Here is a 15,561-nt window from a genome sequence, read left to right on the forward strand (position 1 = left end):
AATATAAATTATTAAACTTACCGATCCGCGGAGTTCTTGGACGCCATTGACAGGGAGTGAACTGGGAATTAGGAATAATTCGAGATTTTTATATTACAATAGAAAATAAGTAATATATATTTATCAAAAGTTATCAAAGAAAAATATATATGAAACATATCCCTTATTCGAATACGGTATAGTCACTGCCTATGTACTTTTTGACTATATTAAGGTACACGGTTTAAACCTGAGAGTTTTTTAAGGGAATAGAACTATTTTAAATAATATCAAACAATTTAAAATTCTAGTTATATTGAAAACTTTACCTAGTTCCACTGTAATTCTCTCATAACTAAGAGTCTTTGGTTTTAAAATATCATACTAAATGTAAAACTAAAAAATACTAAACATTTAACCAAATAACTGATAAACAAAAAAAATAATTTCTAAATCAGAATAGAGAGAAAAAGAAACTTTTATGAGCTCTAGGGAGAAACAAAAATGAAAATTGAAAATGATAAAAAATATACATGAACCTTATTGGTCCCGATGTGGACAATCATTTTTGAGATGGCCTTTATTGCGGCATCTGATGCACCACAATAAGCTGGCTACTATTCCGGTTGACCGTTGTTGTTCCAAGCGAACAAGGGCAGTATTCATAAATGCTGGACTTACGCCCGTGTTTCCGTGTACTGCTGTATTATACGCAAAACTCAAATTATTCAAATACAAGTCCCATTTCTTGTGATTTTTCGATACATACGCGGAAATCATTGTCTTAATCACTCGATTTACCCTTTCAACTGGATCTGACTGTGGGTGGTAAATCGGAGTAAAGGAATGATTAATTCCGTAAGCCTCGGTTATACCTTCGAACGCTTGATTTACGTATTCAGTTCCGTTGTCTGAAATCAGTATTTGAGGCGCTCCCCAACGATTTAGAATCAAATCTTCAGAAGCTTTTATTATTGATTCCGCGTTCGATTTTCGCATTGGTGCTAACTCTATGTATCGCGTATATAAATCTTCGAAAATCACAAGGTATTCGTAACCTAGTGAACTTATGGGCCATGGACCCATTACATCTGTCGCTACTACTTCCCAGAGCTTTTGGACTACACGTTTGCCCATTAGACCAGCGGCGGGTCTTTGGTCGGGTTTGTTCCTATGACAAATATCACAGGTTCCGACCCATTCTTTAATGTCCCTATACATTCCTGGCCAGTAGTAATTTGTTTTCGCCCTTCGGTATGTTTTCTTGATACCGAGGTGACCTGCTTGATGTTCGCAGTGAATTTCATTGAACACTATCTGCCTTTGTTCTTCTGGTACTACTAATTTTCAAGCGTCCAAATCGTCAATTACCGAATCTATTAATGGATTTGGGCGATATCGGTACAGTTTTCCGTCAGTAACTTTCCATCCGTGGAATTTACTCGGGGTTTCCTCAACTTCCTTCATACGTTGGCAATACCAAGGGTCTTCAACTGGGATCAAAGCAGCTATTGGTAGCGCCATCTCCTCTTCATACATTGTTGATAGTGCATCTGGGACAAGGTGTTCCGAACCTTTCTGATACACTACGTCGAAATCGTATTCTAGGAGATCGAGCGCCCACCGAGCTAGCCGCCCCGTCGGATTGTGCAAGTTATGCAGCCAACGTAATGAGCTGTGGTCAGTGATGACAGTAAAGTGAAACCCCTCGAGGTAATGACGAAATTTCTTAACCCCCCAAATTACCGCGAGACATTCCCTTTCGGTAACTGAGTATTTTCTTTCGGCTTCCGTAAGCGTTCGACTCGCGTATGCTATTGCCTGATTTTTCCCGTCTTGTAGTTGAGTAAGAACTGCACCAATACTGAAATCACTTGCGTCGGTGTGTAGTTCAAACGGTAGCGTAAAGTCGGGGTACGTTAAAGTCGGCGCAGTCGCAATTAATTCTTTTAGTTGTTTAAACGCTTTCTGTTGGGATTCGTCCCATTGCCACGGAATGCCTGTTCTCAAAAGTCTGTTAAAGGGTTCAGCTAGAGTTGCTAATTGGGGGATAAAATGTCGGTACCACGATGCCATTCCGAGAAATCGTCTCAGTTGCTTAATTGTCTTTGGCTCGGGGTAACTTTAAATAGGTTCGACTTTTTCTGGATCTACTTGTAAACCTTCGTGATTTACGAGAAATTCTAAATATCGGGCGGTTGTTAAACCGAACTTGCTTTTTACAGGATTAATCGTAAGAGCTGCTTCTTGTAGACGATCGATAACTATCTTTAACCATTTCTTGTGATCCTCGAGAGTCTCAGTCACTATCACGATATCATCTAGGTATTCGTATACATATGGTTCCATTTCCCGGCCAATAACGGAGTCTATTAGCCTTTGAAAAGTCGCTGGTGCTCCCGACAGGCCGAATGGCATACGTGTGAACTGAAATAGTCCCATACCTGGTATTGTAAATGCGGTATATTCTTTACTCTTTTCCTCTAAGGGAATCTGGTGATAACCCCATTTTAAATCTAGTGTCGTGATGTATTTTGCTGCCCTGAGTTTTTCTAAAATCATATCCATCTTCTGTAACGGACTAATCGAAGAAGAGAAGAAACCAATTTTTCTAACTCTTCTCTTTCTTTGGTCAAAATTGTTCTAAGCCCGTTTACTTGGTCTGTTTCCGGGGGGACATTTTCACCCTCTATACTAATAGCTTCTACACCCTCTTCAGTATAGTGATGAACTGAGTTTGGGTAGTCGGACATGTACCAGGCTCTTCGACTACCATCGTGTATCACGCCGAAGGTGTGGATAAAGTCTACTCCCAAGAAAACTTGTTCACCCATTCCCGGGACTATCAACACCTTCATTTGAATTTCAAATTAAACAAAATTGTCAAATGTTAAAAAAAAATTAAAGTTTCCACCAAAAGAACATAAACAAGACTTAAAAATAATTCAAAAAAATTATATGAAAACATTAATTTATATGATTTATTTTTTTAAATTACTAAATAATGTAATTTAATTGATTGAATTATAAACAAATTATTTTTTAATTACACAGGCCTACAAAATTTTGGATTTTGTCAGACCCAGAAACCGGAATAGTTACTTTCGATGTAGTTTGTCACGCTAAATTAAAAAAGGACAAGGAAATTACTCTTATCACGTCAGCATTTTGAGATATTCTAACCTAAAAGCGTGAAAAATGAAGTTTTTGGTAATATTTGACATTCTATAAAATCGAAAAAAAATTTTTTTAATCATTGGTCCAAATTTCAAAAGAAAATATTATATTTCTCCTTTCAAAATTTTCTAGGTTGGATCTGATCCAATTTTTTTTCTCTGAGATACAACCATTTAAGTTTTACATTACATGAACTAAAATCCCTTTCAAAAAGAAAAATAAATTGCAAAGTACTCATGTCACTGAAATTTATTTCTCGGGGATTTTTGAGGTCGCTAATTACGAATCTGACGTCAGATTTTTGAATTTCAAAATGTCGGAACCCATATGGCGGACACTTTTTAAAAAAATTACTGAATTCGCTTGTCATTCATTACTTGGGGGTTTTTAGGGTCGCTGATTACGAATTGAATGTCAGATTTTTGAATCTGATATCATGATATCACATTCGTAATTAGCGATTTTAAAACTTCCTGAGTAACAATTTTCAGTGCCATGAGTAGTTCGCAATTTATTTTTCTTTTTTAAAGGGATTTTAGTTCATGCAATGTAAAACGCAAATGGCTGTACCTCAGAGAAAAAAAATTGGATCAGATCAAGCCAAGAAAATTTTGAAAGAGGAAATATAATACTTTCTTTTGAAATTTGGACCAATGATTAAAAAAAATTTTTGTCGATTTTATAAAGTGTCAAATATTGCCAAACACGGCACTTTTTACACTTTTAGGTTAGAATATCTAAAAATGCTGACGTGATAGAGCAATTTGCTTGCCATTTTTGGATTTAGTGTGATAAATTACATCGGGAATGATCATTCCGGTTTCTGGGTCTAAAATTTGTAGGCCTGTGTTATTAATCAATAAAATTAAATTATGAGATATAAAAATTTAAAGTTACCTTCGTTAAATGAAATTGTCCTTTTATTTATGCGGCTGTCTTTTTTTTGTTTATAAACTTATGGCATTTTAATATAAAAAAATTAAAAAAAAAATTTCACCCCTTTTTTCAAAATCAACCCTTATTTTTAGACCTTCACCCCTTTGGGTATTTTTTTTTATTTTTATTGGAAAGCTGAGGTTTTTCCCATGAGCTATGTAAATATGAAAGTGGGACAACAATAATTTTGTGAGAAACATAATATTAAAGTAGGCGGTGCCACTTTCATATTTGCATAGCTCATGGGAAAAAACCTCAGCTTTCCAATGAAAATAAAAAAAAAGTACCCGAAGGGATGAAAATCGAAAAATAAGGGGTGAAAATTTTTTTTTTTAATTTTCGTATACATTTATGAAAAGTACGTGAAAAATGCATTAAAATTCATTATAGATAAATTAAAATCCATTAACTTTTGTCATAGTTATACGGATTTGAAAATGACAATGTTACCCTTAACGTCAAAACTTCAACCCCCTCTACTTTCTACAAATATTTTTTTAATGAGTTCATATTTTAGGGATTAATTACTATCATATAGGACAACAATTTACTAAAGTATAAAGCCAATCCCAGAACATTAACTTTTTGGGCTGGGGCGATTGAAAAAGAATCTCTCATCCCTGGCAGATCTCGAAATCGGAATGTACGCTGAATTCGTTGTACATTCGTTACACATTGGTTAAACATTTAGTTGGAGTGAAAATTGTGTAGAAACTGAGTGGAAAAGTGTAATTGAATTGAATAATAAAAGTATTTAGTGATAGATTTGTTCTGTATTTGTGATAAATTAACGTGTTATTATTAAATAAATAAAGTTTAAAGTGTAAAATGTTCGCGTAAGTGAGTTTGACAGGCTAGGGAATTTTCTAGTGACATCCAAATTGATAGTCGATAAAGAAGTTGAGCCGCCGACTTTGCACGGTAGGTGGCAGCATTCATACTTTCGCCTTTTTAAAAATTCTCTTTTTCAATTGTAAATAGAAAAATTAATTAATTAATAAGTTATATAGTTTCTATGTTGTCATTTTTTTAACAATCGAATTTTTGAAGATTGTTTAATGAGATAAATTAAACTTGTATAATCGATGCAAATTATTGTTTATTAATTAAATTCAATTAAATTAATTTAATCATAATTTTAATAAAGAAAATTTTTTTTATCTTTCTTTATTTTATTATTATTTATTTTTAATATAAATGTAATTGAAAGAAAAAATTTATTTAAATGTATTTTAAAAACAACAATTTGCATCGATTATACAAGTTTAATTTATCTCATTAAACAATCTTCAAAAATTCAATTTTTAAAAAAAATGACAACATAGAAACTATATAACTTATTAATTAATTAGTTTTTCTATTTACAATTGAAAAAGAGAATTTTTAAAAAGGAGAAAGTATGAATGCTGCCACCTACCGTGCAAAGTCGGCGGCTCAACTTCTTTATCGACTATCAATTTGGATGTCACTAGAAAATTCCCTAGCCTGTCAAACTCACTTACGCGAACATTTTACACTTTAAACTTTATATATTTATAATAACACGTTAATTTATCACAAGTACAGCACAAATCTATCACTAAATACTTTTATTATTCAATTCAATTACACTTTTCCACTCAGTTTCTACACAATTTTCACTCCAACTAAATGTTTAACCAATGTGTAACGAATGTACAACGAATTCAGCGTACATTCCGATTTCGAGATCTGCCAGGGATATTAATATCTTAAATCTGACCAAAGGATTTTGAAAAATACCCCCAAAAAAAAATTTTTATCGTCTTTTTTCCAAAAATTTTTTTTTAATCGAAAAAATTTTTAAATAGAAAAATTTAATGTTATATATAATAAAATCGTATTCCTTACATCAAGACGAATCGATCGATGTATATAAAGTATACATTTGAGGTAAATTTAAAGAATTAATGAAAGTTAAAAAATCAAAAATTCACATTTTGGCTATAAAATTTTGTGATTTTTTAAGGGGTTATGCCACTCTAGGATTTTCAAAAAATCGCTTTTTTTTGCTTTAAATAGTTCCTTAGGGTCTCAGAAATAACATATTGCAGGATTATGGCTCGGAAAAATCTCTAAATAATTAATTTTCGAAGTTCCTTGCAAGGCTGCACGGTACGCGGCGAGCTCCTTTTGTCAGTTCTACGGGGGATGATCTTTGAAGGATCTACAGCAGGTATACGGCAGATGTTTTCAAAGGCGCTAGTTACTTGCTAGACTATAGTCTATTCTACACAATTGCAGGCATTGCAGATTAAAGGTATTGTGAAATTATTTAAGTTTTTTACAACTTTAAACGCGTTTATCTCCAAACTACATTTTTCGAGTTGGCCGAACCAACAACTCGTACAATTTCCAACCGATTAGGTTCAAATTTGACACACATCTTTAAAAATACATTTTTTAAGGTATCAGGTAGGATTTTTTTTATTCTATATAGTTCATTTGTTATTAACTATTAACTGATGGTTTTTTAGTCGAAATTAGAAAGTTTAACTTTAGAAGTGCGCCATTTGATCATGAATCAATATATCGAAAAAATCCTACGTGTTACTTTAGTTATTGTAATATATAATAAAAAAAAATTTAGATACTCAAGATATTCCAAAATTTACAGGAGCAGTTAGTTCGGCCACGTACCCCTTGAACCATAGAGGAGTCGAAGGACGACCGCTACAGCGCCACCATTCTTCAAGAAATATTTATAAGAAATTATTTTTTTACACCTAAAAAGATGTATAATAAACTTCTTATATTATATTTTTAATCTACTTTATGGTTTTTCTAAAAAAAATTCACATAAAACACCTATTTGTTCGGTCTCTAGAGTGGCATAACCCCTTAAATTGAAGTTTATATATGAAATAATTGTATTCCTTACGTCAAGACGAATCAATCGATATATATAAAGTATACATTTGAGGTAAATTTAAAGAATTAATGAAAGTTAAAAAATCAAAATCACATTTTGTCAATAAAATTTTGCTTTTTCCACGAGGAAGCAAATTTTTTTTGCTGATCGTAAAGAGGAAGCAAAATGTTCATGTAATGAACATCTGAATTCACAACTTGTTATCTAATATTTTTATGTCATAATAATTTATTATGAATATTATCATTATTATTATTATTATTATTATATATTAAACTATATTTAATATAAGAAAATGCTGATTTGTAAAATAAATATAATTTATTATCGTGAAAGAACAATTTGTAATTGAAAATATAATATATAATTATATCCTATATAATTATAAACATTTAAATATTTAACAATATATATATTTTTTTAATTTGAAAATAGGATTTCAAATTATATTATGTACTAGACATTTTTGATGCCTTCTTCTTTTGGACATATATTTTTTCTTTAGCATTAACAACATGTTTCGCATATTGGCGCATTCTGTGCTCCAAGTAAAATTGAATTGTGTAGGCATAAATGTCTGCAGCAATTTCTGAACACGGATGTTCCAATTGTTCCTCGGTTACTTCGTTTAACATCAACTCAAAAACATTTCTTTAAGTACAATGTTTAAGAAATGAAGCCTCAATTTTTTTTAAAAAGTTAAAAAGACGCCGATTTGGATGCTTAATTCCATTGTCACTTTCTACTTCATGGTTGAGTGTGACTATTTTAGCTAAAGGATAATTTTCAACGAGAATGGATTGTTCTTCGGAATAAAAAAATACAGTGCGACAAATTTCGCATTTTGAATACTCCATTATATTTTTGCATACTTTTCCAGTAGCGAAATAAATAAGGCACTCGATAATAGGAGGCAAATCATAATCGTGGTCGATCGTGTTTGTGAAATCTGTAAAAACACCATTTTCTTCGTTAATTACAACATTTCATTTTCCTTTGATTTCGTCCAAAAGCACATTATTTTTTGACTTCGAATTAAAAATTTCTTGTAGCTTTTTAATAGAAATTAATAGTTTGTTATTGATATTTGCGACAGAACAATTTCCGAAATTTGGTGGTTTTAGAACCCCAAATAAAGATAAGATTTTGTAAATTTGGAGAAATGTTGGTGTAGCTGGATGGTCGTTCGTTCCTCCCGCGAGTCGAACAGTCCCAAAAAATCTCTAAAAAGTACAGGATATTTCAAAAACGGATTCTGGGAATTGTTGAATTAAATTGATTTTGAAAGTTTTGAGTCAAAAATTAATGTAAGCACGATTTATTTTTTCAAAAATTTTTCCTAAAATTTCTTAGACTATTGAAGAAATAAGTTCATTAAAATATTTACAATTATAATTAATATTAATTCGTTATAAAAATTGTATAGTGAGGTAACATATAGTAGAAATGTGTACAATGGATAAATAAATGATTATAATACTTATTAATTCGTTGTACAAAAATAATTTAAATTAGTAAAAATCAAAAACTTCATCTTATTTCGTACATCTATTCTAATTACTCTATATTTTCAAGACAATTTTTTGTCTATAAAAAGTCTACAGGCCTCGGATTTTTAATCATTTTTGAAAATTTATTTTTGAGGTAGATTTCTATTTACAATTTTTGTGAGTTCAAATCTTAAAACTTAAATTAAAAAATGTATTAAATAGTTAAATTTATTAGGAATTAAAAAATCGACTTTTTCGACCTTTTTTGTTCCTAAAAGTGTACCCGAGGTCTGTATTTATAAGCTAATTAAATTTTTTAAAAATTAAATCGACTGTTTTATAATATAAATCGAATAAAATGACATTTTTCGGATTTTTAAGTAGTCTACTGAAGGTACCTCCAGAGAATCCTGATTTATTCGTCCGGTGAAAATGACATCTAATTTCAAAACTTGGAGTAAATAATTAGCTATGTCGATTGTCGACTGCAAGGTCATTCTCAGTCCTTCTGCAGTTTGGTACTTTAAAAAATTATCAGTTTTCAATGACCCATCTTTGACCCTCATCTCCCAAGCGTTTAACCACTCCAATCTGTCAGATAATACCTAAAATAGATGTAATTTTTAAAGTTAAAAACTTATATTTTTTAAAGAAACATTCTATGATTTAATATTAAAACCTTTATATCAGCAGAATTAAGCTTTAGTCCTGTATGACTTTTTTTTCCATGTCCTGTTTAAAGCATCGAACATGTCATTTATTCACTCACAAAAATTTGCCGTAGTTTCGCAGTCTTTGAGTCTTTCTTCATAGTCTCTATAGTACCTTAAACCTCGAGCAACTGAATTACTTCAGATCTAGAAAAATTATCAGTTAGTATTAACAATAACAATCATATTGAGTGACTACTTTATTTTTTTAATTGAGATTTTACAATTTGAAATTGGTATCAAAAAATAATCATTTTGTTTGATATTGTTTCAGAGAAAATATTCAAAAACTTTTTCTAATTATGTTATTATTATTTATGTTTTTCTTTATTTGAATTATAAATATCAGTTTTTTACATAACAAAAATCGAAATAAGGTTTATTTTATGAAAGAAGTTAATAATTATTAATAACACTTACTTGAACAGCGTAACTCACTCTCATCTACAAAAAGCTTTTCTTCTTTATATTTATATGATGGTCTGTGATCTTCTGGTATATTCTCAAAGATGGAGGTTGAAATTTGTCTAATTCATGTAAGATTTGAAAATATTCCTACTTTATAGCACTCTCGTCTGGATTAATCTGTAATTGATTTAATTATTACCATACTGAACTGAAAAAGCTGTCATTAAATTTGAAAAATAATTTATTATAATACCTTCAATTCTCCGGAATTTGCCAAGCGATTCCGAATGCATTTGATTAAGTGAGGAGTGTCCCAGAACAGAAAGACTTCAATTTGCATTTAAAGGATGTTGGAAAGAGTTTTTAAAGTTGTTCAATTTTCCACTACATCCTAGTTCTGTCCACATTTTTCTATTAGGTGCACAACCGTCAGAAACATTGCCATGTATTTTTGCACCAGCACTTTCCAATAGAGATATTGCCTGTAGGACTATTTTTGCTAAATCCTTTCCGCAAGTAGGTTCACTAGATGCAAATACTGCAACTGGTTGGGAATAATCTTCGTATAAGTATTGGAATACGAGTGCTAGTCCATGATCGGACAATTTTATGTCCGAATCTTTTGGAACATCTTCTCCAAGATCGTGAACTCCTTTATAATGCATAGTTTGTTTATCTAGGAGCAAACCCTTCCTGATAGACATTTCATCTAATAAAAGAACACCGTGAAGCTCTGTTTCGGACTTTTTTGAAAAATGTTCCTTTAAAAGATCAAAGAATTTTGGATCGAATCCGCAAGAACAGTCAATTTGAGCCATATGCCTGCAAAATAAATTTTTTATATTGAAAAAATTAAAATTATAGCTTATAACATTTAACATTATTTTTATTAAATTATATTGTAAATAAATATTTTGTATTAATTTTTACTTTCTAATAGTTTGTTCATGAGGAAGAGGCAATATTTTCAAATCCCTGATCATCCGGTATGTAGCTGGTGAACGCGTCTGTATCAGGAGGCGTAAAATTATCCAATCGTCAGAATATCTTCTGCCTCTTGGATCTTTGATCTTCGATGCTTTCAAATTTTCTTGGACAGTTATTTTCTCATTTTCACTTAAATTCTTATTATTCATTAAAGTTAAAAAAGAATGTTCCGTCATATCCTCCATCTTAACTTGACATTTCCTCACAGTTGTTTTTAAAAGACGTTTTTTAGTTGTGTTCGCTGCTTTGCTCTACCTTCAGATGATTTTAGCTTCTTTAATTTTAGAATTTCTGCTTTTCTCCGAGGACTTAAATTTTCTAGTTTTAAGTAATTATTTGCTTTACTACATCTTTGCCTACGGATAATCTTCTTATTCAACAAATGTTTAACAGATTTGCAGCATTTGCAGGCTTTATTATCTTTGATGCATTCAGACGCCAACAAGAAAGAACATTGATTGTATCGCAGATTGTTAAATTTATCAATATAGGTAAAAGATTGCAACAAGTGTCCGTTTTCGGAGGTTTGTCTAATATCTTGAGCTAATAATATTCTCATCGTCGTCTTCGATTATGCTACGCTTCCTAGAGCTTCTATTTATTTGCGATTTCTCTAGCTTTCCCACTAGTAGAGCAGGTAAAGCACCCTTCCGAAGCATGGGTTTTTTATAGGTGCTCAGAAAACAGTTTTTTTATTATAAATAATTAAAATAAAGTGTAAAATATACTCTCTAAATCTGAAGGAGTTAAAAATTCAAGCCTCGAATCGCCTTTCACATTAAAAATTACGTACTTTCCGTGCTAAAAAACAAAAAATAGTGATCAATTTACGTACCACAATGTTTAACTTTTATTATTCCAAGTGTTATTTATAATATATAAATGAAATAGTACACTAAAAACAAAGGCATGAACTTTAATCATTATATATTTTAAATAATTTAGTCAATATTTTTAAAACTGAATTAACAGTTTTTTAATTACACATTTTTATCATAATAGATAATAATTACAAAAAAAATTATAATATTTACTGTTTGAATCAGAGACTGACTTTTTGTTATCTAATATTATTTATTTTTAACTTATTCAGATTTAAAGAGTAAATTTTTAATTTTTTTAACGTTTTTAAATATACTCTATATAGCAGTAAACAAAAAGTAAATATAGTATAAATGGCATATTTAATCATTTTGTAAATTAACTCGATTAACACTTACCATTCCCATCACTGTAATGCCATCAGGTCCATATAATAATCTTTCTCGAAGGATGTCTTCAGGATGGACATACTTCTTACATACCGCTTTACCGCCTTTCAGTTTAATATCGTCACGCAAAATAGCTATTTGCCATTGTTTTATAATCTTTTTATCTTTAGGAACCGTAAAAAATGAGTTTTTTCAAAGCAACTCGCATATCTGGATTTGCATCCTACACAAACACACTTGTACACCATATTAAATTAATAAACAAATCACTTATAAACTTTTGTTTTTAATGCATTCTGTGCATCTGTCAAACACATCGGCCTAGAAGACACTCAGCGCCACCACAGTCGCTTTAGTCATAATTGCTGACACTTTTAACTTGGGAGAACCTACGGGGTGGCCTATAATAATGACTGAGAATTGATAAATAAGTTTTATTTACCCCTAGTGTACGGATTGGGGAGCGTCATGATATTTTTTGATTATTGGAATAATTTCGCTTTCTTTTAATATTTTCTTCCAGGCGTTGTTATCGCCTATGCTTTCTTTTAAATGATTAGGTTTATGGTAATACAAGGTATTATTCGCGTCGAGCTCATATAGTTCATAACGCGTAGGGGAAACCCGTACGCGTTCTATCATCTTTTCATACCATGTGTGGCTGCTCGTAAGTAGTAATAGATCTGGTAGCTTTTCTTCAGAGGCGGTCTCGTAAAGACGGGAGAGAGTGTCGGCTGCCTCATTGGTCGTTCCTTTACGATGCTCAATTTTGTCACGGTTTGCGGACAACTCTAATGCCCATCACGCAAGTCTTCCTCGCGGATCTTTTATCCTTTGTAACCAAACCAAACTTGAGTGATCGGTGATAACCGTAAACTCAGTGGCTTCGAGATAATAGCGGAGCTTCTTCAGTGCGAAGATTACTGCTAAGCATTCCTTCTCGGCGGTGGTGTAATTCGACTCCGAACATCGCAAGGGTCTGCTTATGCATGTAATTAAATATTCGCGTTCTTCGTCTTTTTGCGTAAGAATCGCGCCTATGCCGGTATCGCTCGCGTCCGTATATAAAAAGAAAGGTAAATTGGGACGTGGCGCATTTAAGGTTAAGGCATCTTTCAAAGATTCTTTAACATTTTGGAACGCGACCTCGTGTACTTCAGTCCATTCCCACGGTACTTTGGGACTCGCTAATTTATTTAGCGGTCCTTGCATTCGAGCGATATTCTTCAAGTGACGATGGTCCCAATTTAGGGAACCGTTGAATTGACGTAATTCTTTGCGGTTACGGGGAGTAGGACGTTCCAGAATTGGTTCTACTCGTTTGGGGTTTCGTTTGATACCATCTTTATCGAGGAGGAAGCCAAAGTACTTGACCGAAGATTTAGCGAAGTAAGACTTCTCTCGGTTGATTGACAAGCCAGCCTCATGTAGTATATCGCATACGATATCTAACAATAAGATATGTTCTTCGAACGTTCTGGAAATTATTATCCAGTCGTCTAGATACGCGTGAACTTGGTCTATATAACGTTCACGTAATTTAGTATTTCGTATATATGCATAAAATATGCATAAAAACTTGAAAATCAAAGTCAAACATTTTCAGTATTTTATCTCGCATTTCAAAGAAAAAAGACTTAAAAATCATACAAAATTTTTTTCTTATTCTTTAAGACTCCCATACCAGAAATTGATTTGAATTTTTCAGTTTCATGCGTTTAAAGCTTATCTAAATTTTTTTTGCTGCATAAAATTAATCCTGGGAACGTACATAAGAACTTTAAAAAAATAAACCAGCATATATTACCTTTTAAAGGAAGAAACTTATGTAATTTATGAAAAATAAGGCTTTTGTCCCCATTTACCCCAGCTAATCCTAGTAATTATTTAATAAAGAATGTTAAAATTTGATCAAAATAGAAATTACTGGATTTTCAGCAATTTTTTTGCGATTAAAACGCAAAATTTTAAAAAATGTTTTAGACAAAAGTTATTGATTTCAAAAAACACACATTTTATCTCGTATATATTTTTTACCAAAAGTGATAATTTTTATATGTTAGTTATGGTTTTTTGGATTTTTCTCAAAAAATTATCATTTTTAGTAAAAAATGTATACAAGATAAAATGTCTGTTTTTTTGAGATCTACAACTTTTGTCTAAAACATGTTTCGAAATTTTGCGTTTTTACGAGTTGATCGGAAAAAACAATGATTTTATGGTGTTTTTTTTCCTCTGGTCGAGCCCGTTATGGCGCTCTAAGTGCGGTTGAGAGCTATGATGGTCGAGGGTTCGCGTCTCAGAGTGAACAAGTCGGAAGAATTTTTTTTATTTATATTATTGACGTCAAATAAAAACAAAATGTAACGAAATTAATTTTATTATAATAATTTAAGATAAATTTCTATTTTTTGTAACATAGATCTATATTTGTTACATATGTGTAACTGGGAACTCATTTATAAATGCTCTTTTAAAACTTAATAATTTATTGAATTATAATTTACATTAAAAAATTGTTTAATAAACAAAATTAAATTTTTAAAATAAATATCCGTCGGATCCGACGCTGAAAACGGTCCCAAATCCCGGCTACGGATCCGGTGTCGTTGTCTATTTTTATAAAGTCGGCTCTACAATCTATGGTACGCAACGCGAACCCGACGTGCTGACGTCATCCATTTGATTAACATTGTGACGTCAGCACGTCGCGTTCACGTACATTGTAGAACCGACTTAATAGTAGTAATAGTGTTCTGCTTTTGTGACGGTAAGGGCAATGCGGGCCCTTTGCGTACGGTGCGCTGGAGTTTCCCATCTGCCGCTAATAGGCCGAATCCTGGTTTTGTCAAGGGAACGACGTAAGCGAGGATATTCTCGGTCCTACCGATCGCGATGATTCGGTGGAGGGGAGTTCCTCGCCAGAGCCTACGTACTCCGTCTCGGAAACAGTACATAATGCGTAGTTATACTCGCTTTCAGAATCACTGGTGTGATATCCAAATGCATGTGCTTGATTAAGCACAGATGCATTTTTTGGAATACACGTTGATTTTATCGCGAGATAACTGCAACTCGGAAATGACTGATCATTAAAATTAATATTTGTCGTATTGTCCATTTTATTTAGATTTTTATTCAAGTAAACCGGTGGACTGCCAGAGAGATTTAATCTCGCCTGGCATCCGTGTCGTTTTTTGATGCGGGCGCGTTAGGTTGGTTATAATTTCCCTGCCACGGTGACATGTAAGGTGGTGCCGGCGTGTGAGGTATCGGTGAAGGAGGGGCATGCGATGCATGAACGCCGCATTGGCGGTTATTATTTTTGTGATAACCGCCACGCGAGTTAGTCTTACTCTCTTTATCTCCGTAAGACTTGTCATCACGTCGTTTACGCGATGACGATCTTTGTCTCCTCCCCCCTTTCTGCGACGACGCGGAATGTGAAAAGCTAGACGACCTAAAAGAAGATTGTCGCCGTGACTTATGCTTAGACGATTGGTTGACGGTTTTTTTAATTGCGCCTTATCGCTTGTATTACTCGAATTTTCACTTTTAGGGATTTTCGCTTCCAAACTTTTGATTTGCTGTTTGTAATATCTTTTTTATTTAGATTTGTTTCCGGTTCTGCTTTATTTTCTCTTTTTTTGTTTTTGCTATGCTTATTTTTATTTTCTGTTTTTGTTTTCGCGGATGGAGGAATCTGTTGTTCCTGATTCGTTGTTGGCTGTTGAGTTTCAATTGCGTTTAACTGATTTCTACCCCGCGTATTA

The 15,561-nt window shown here is 32.4% G+C and overlaps 4 protein-coding genes across 5 annotated transcripts in view; 3 read left to right on the top strand and 1 right to left on the bottom strand.

The window, feature by feature from the left end:
• LOC127291544 (beclin-1-like protein) overlaps positions 1-15,561 on the top strand; it is a 145,108-nt gene that overhangs the window by 51,680 nt on the left and 77,867 nt on the right. The window lies entirely within an intron of this gene.
• The window catches only part of LOC127291539 (uncharacterized protein DDB_G0284459-like), a 309,035-nt gene that overhangs the window by 46,731 nt on the left and 246,743 nt on the right, over positions 1-15,561 (top strand). The window lies entirely within an intron of this gene.
• Positions 1-15,561, top strand: part of LOC127291546 (bromodomain and WD repeat-containing DDB_G0285837-like) — a 237,677-nt gene that overhangs the window by 5,123 nt on the left and 216,993 nt on the right. The window lies entirely within an intron of this gene.
• Positions 9,669-10,467, bottom strand: LOC127291549 (uncharacterized). Its single transcript, XM_051320738.1, has 2 exons — positions 9,844-10,467; positions 9,669-9,767 (listed from the first exon to the last, which is right to left on the bottom strand). Exon 1 carries the CDS (start codon positions 10,406-10,408, stop codon positions 9,920-9,922), a length of 489 nt encoding a protein of 162 aa, XP_051176695.1. The 5' UTR covers positions 10,409-10,467; the 3' UTR covers positions 9,669-9,767; positions 9,844-9,919.

This window comes from Leptopilina boulardi, unplaced genomic scaffold (genome assembly GCF_019393585.1).
Source record: "Leptopilina boulardi isolate dan_hultmark-lab unplaced genomic scaffold, ZJU_Lbou_2.1 LbouV2_140, whole genome shotgun sequence".
In the NCBI taxonomy this organism is placed as follows: Eukaryota; Metazoa; Arthropoda; class Insecta; order Hymenoptera; family Figitidae; genus Leptopilina; species Leptopilina boulardi.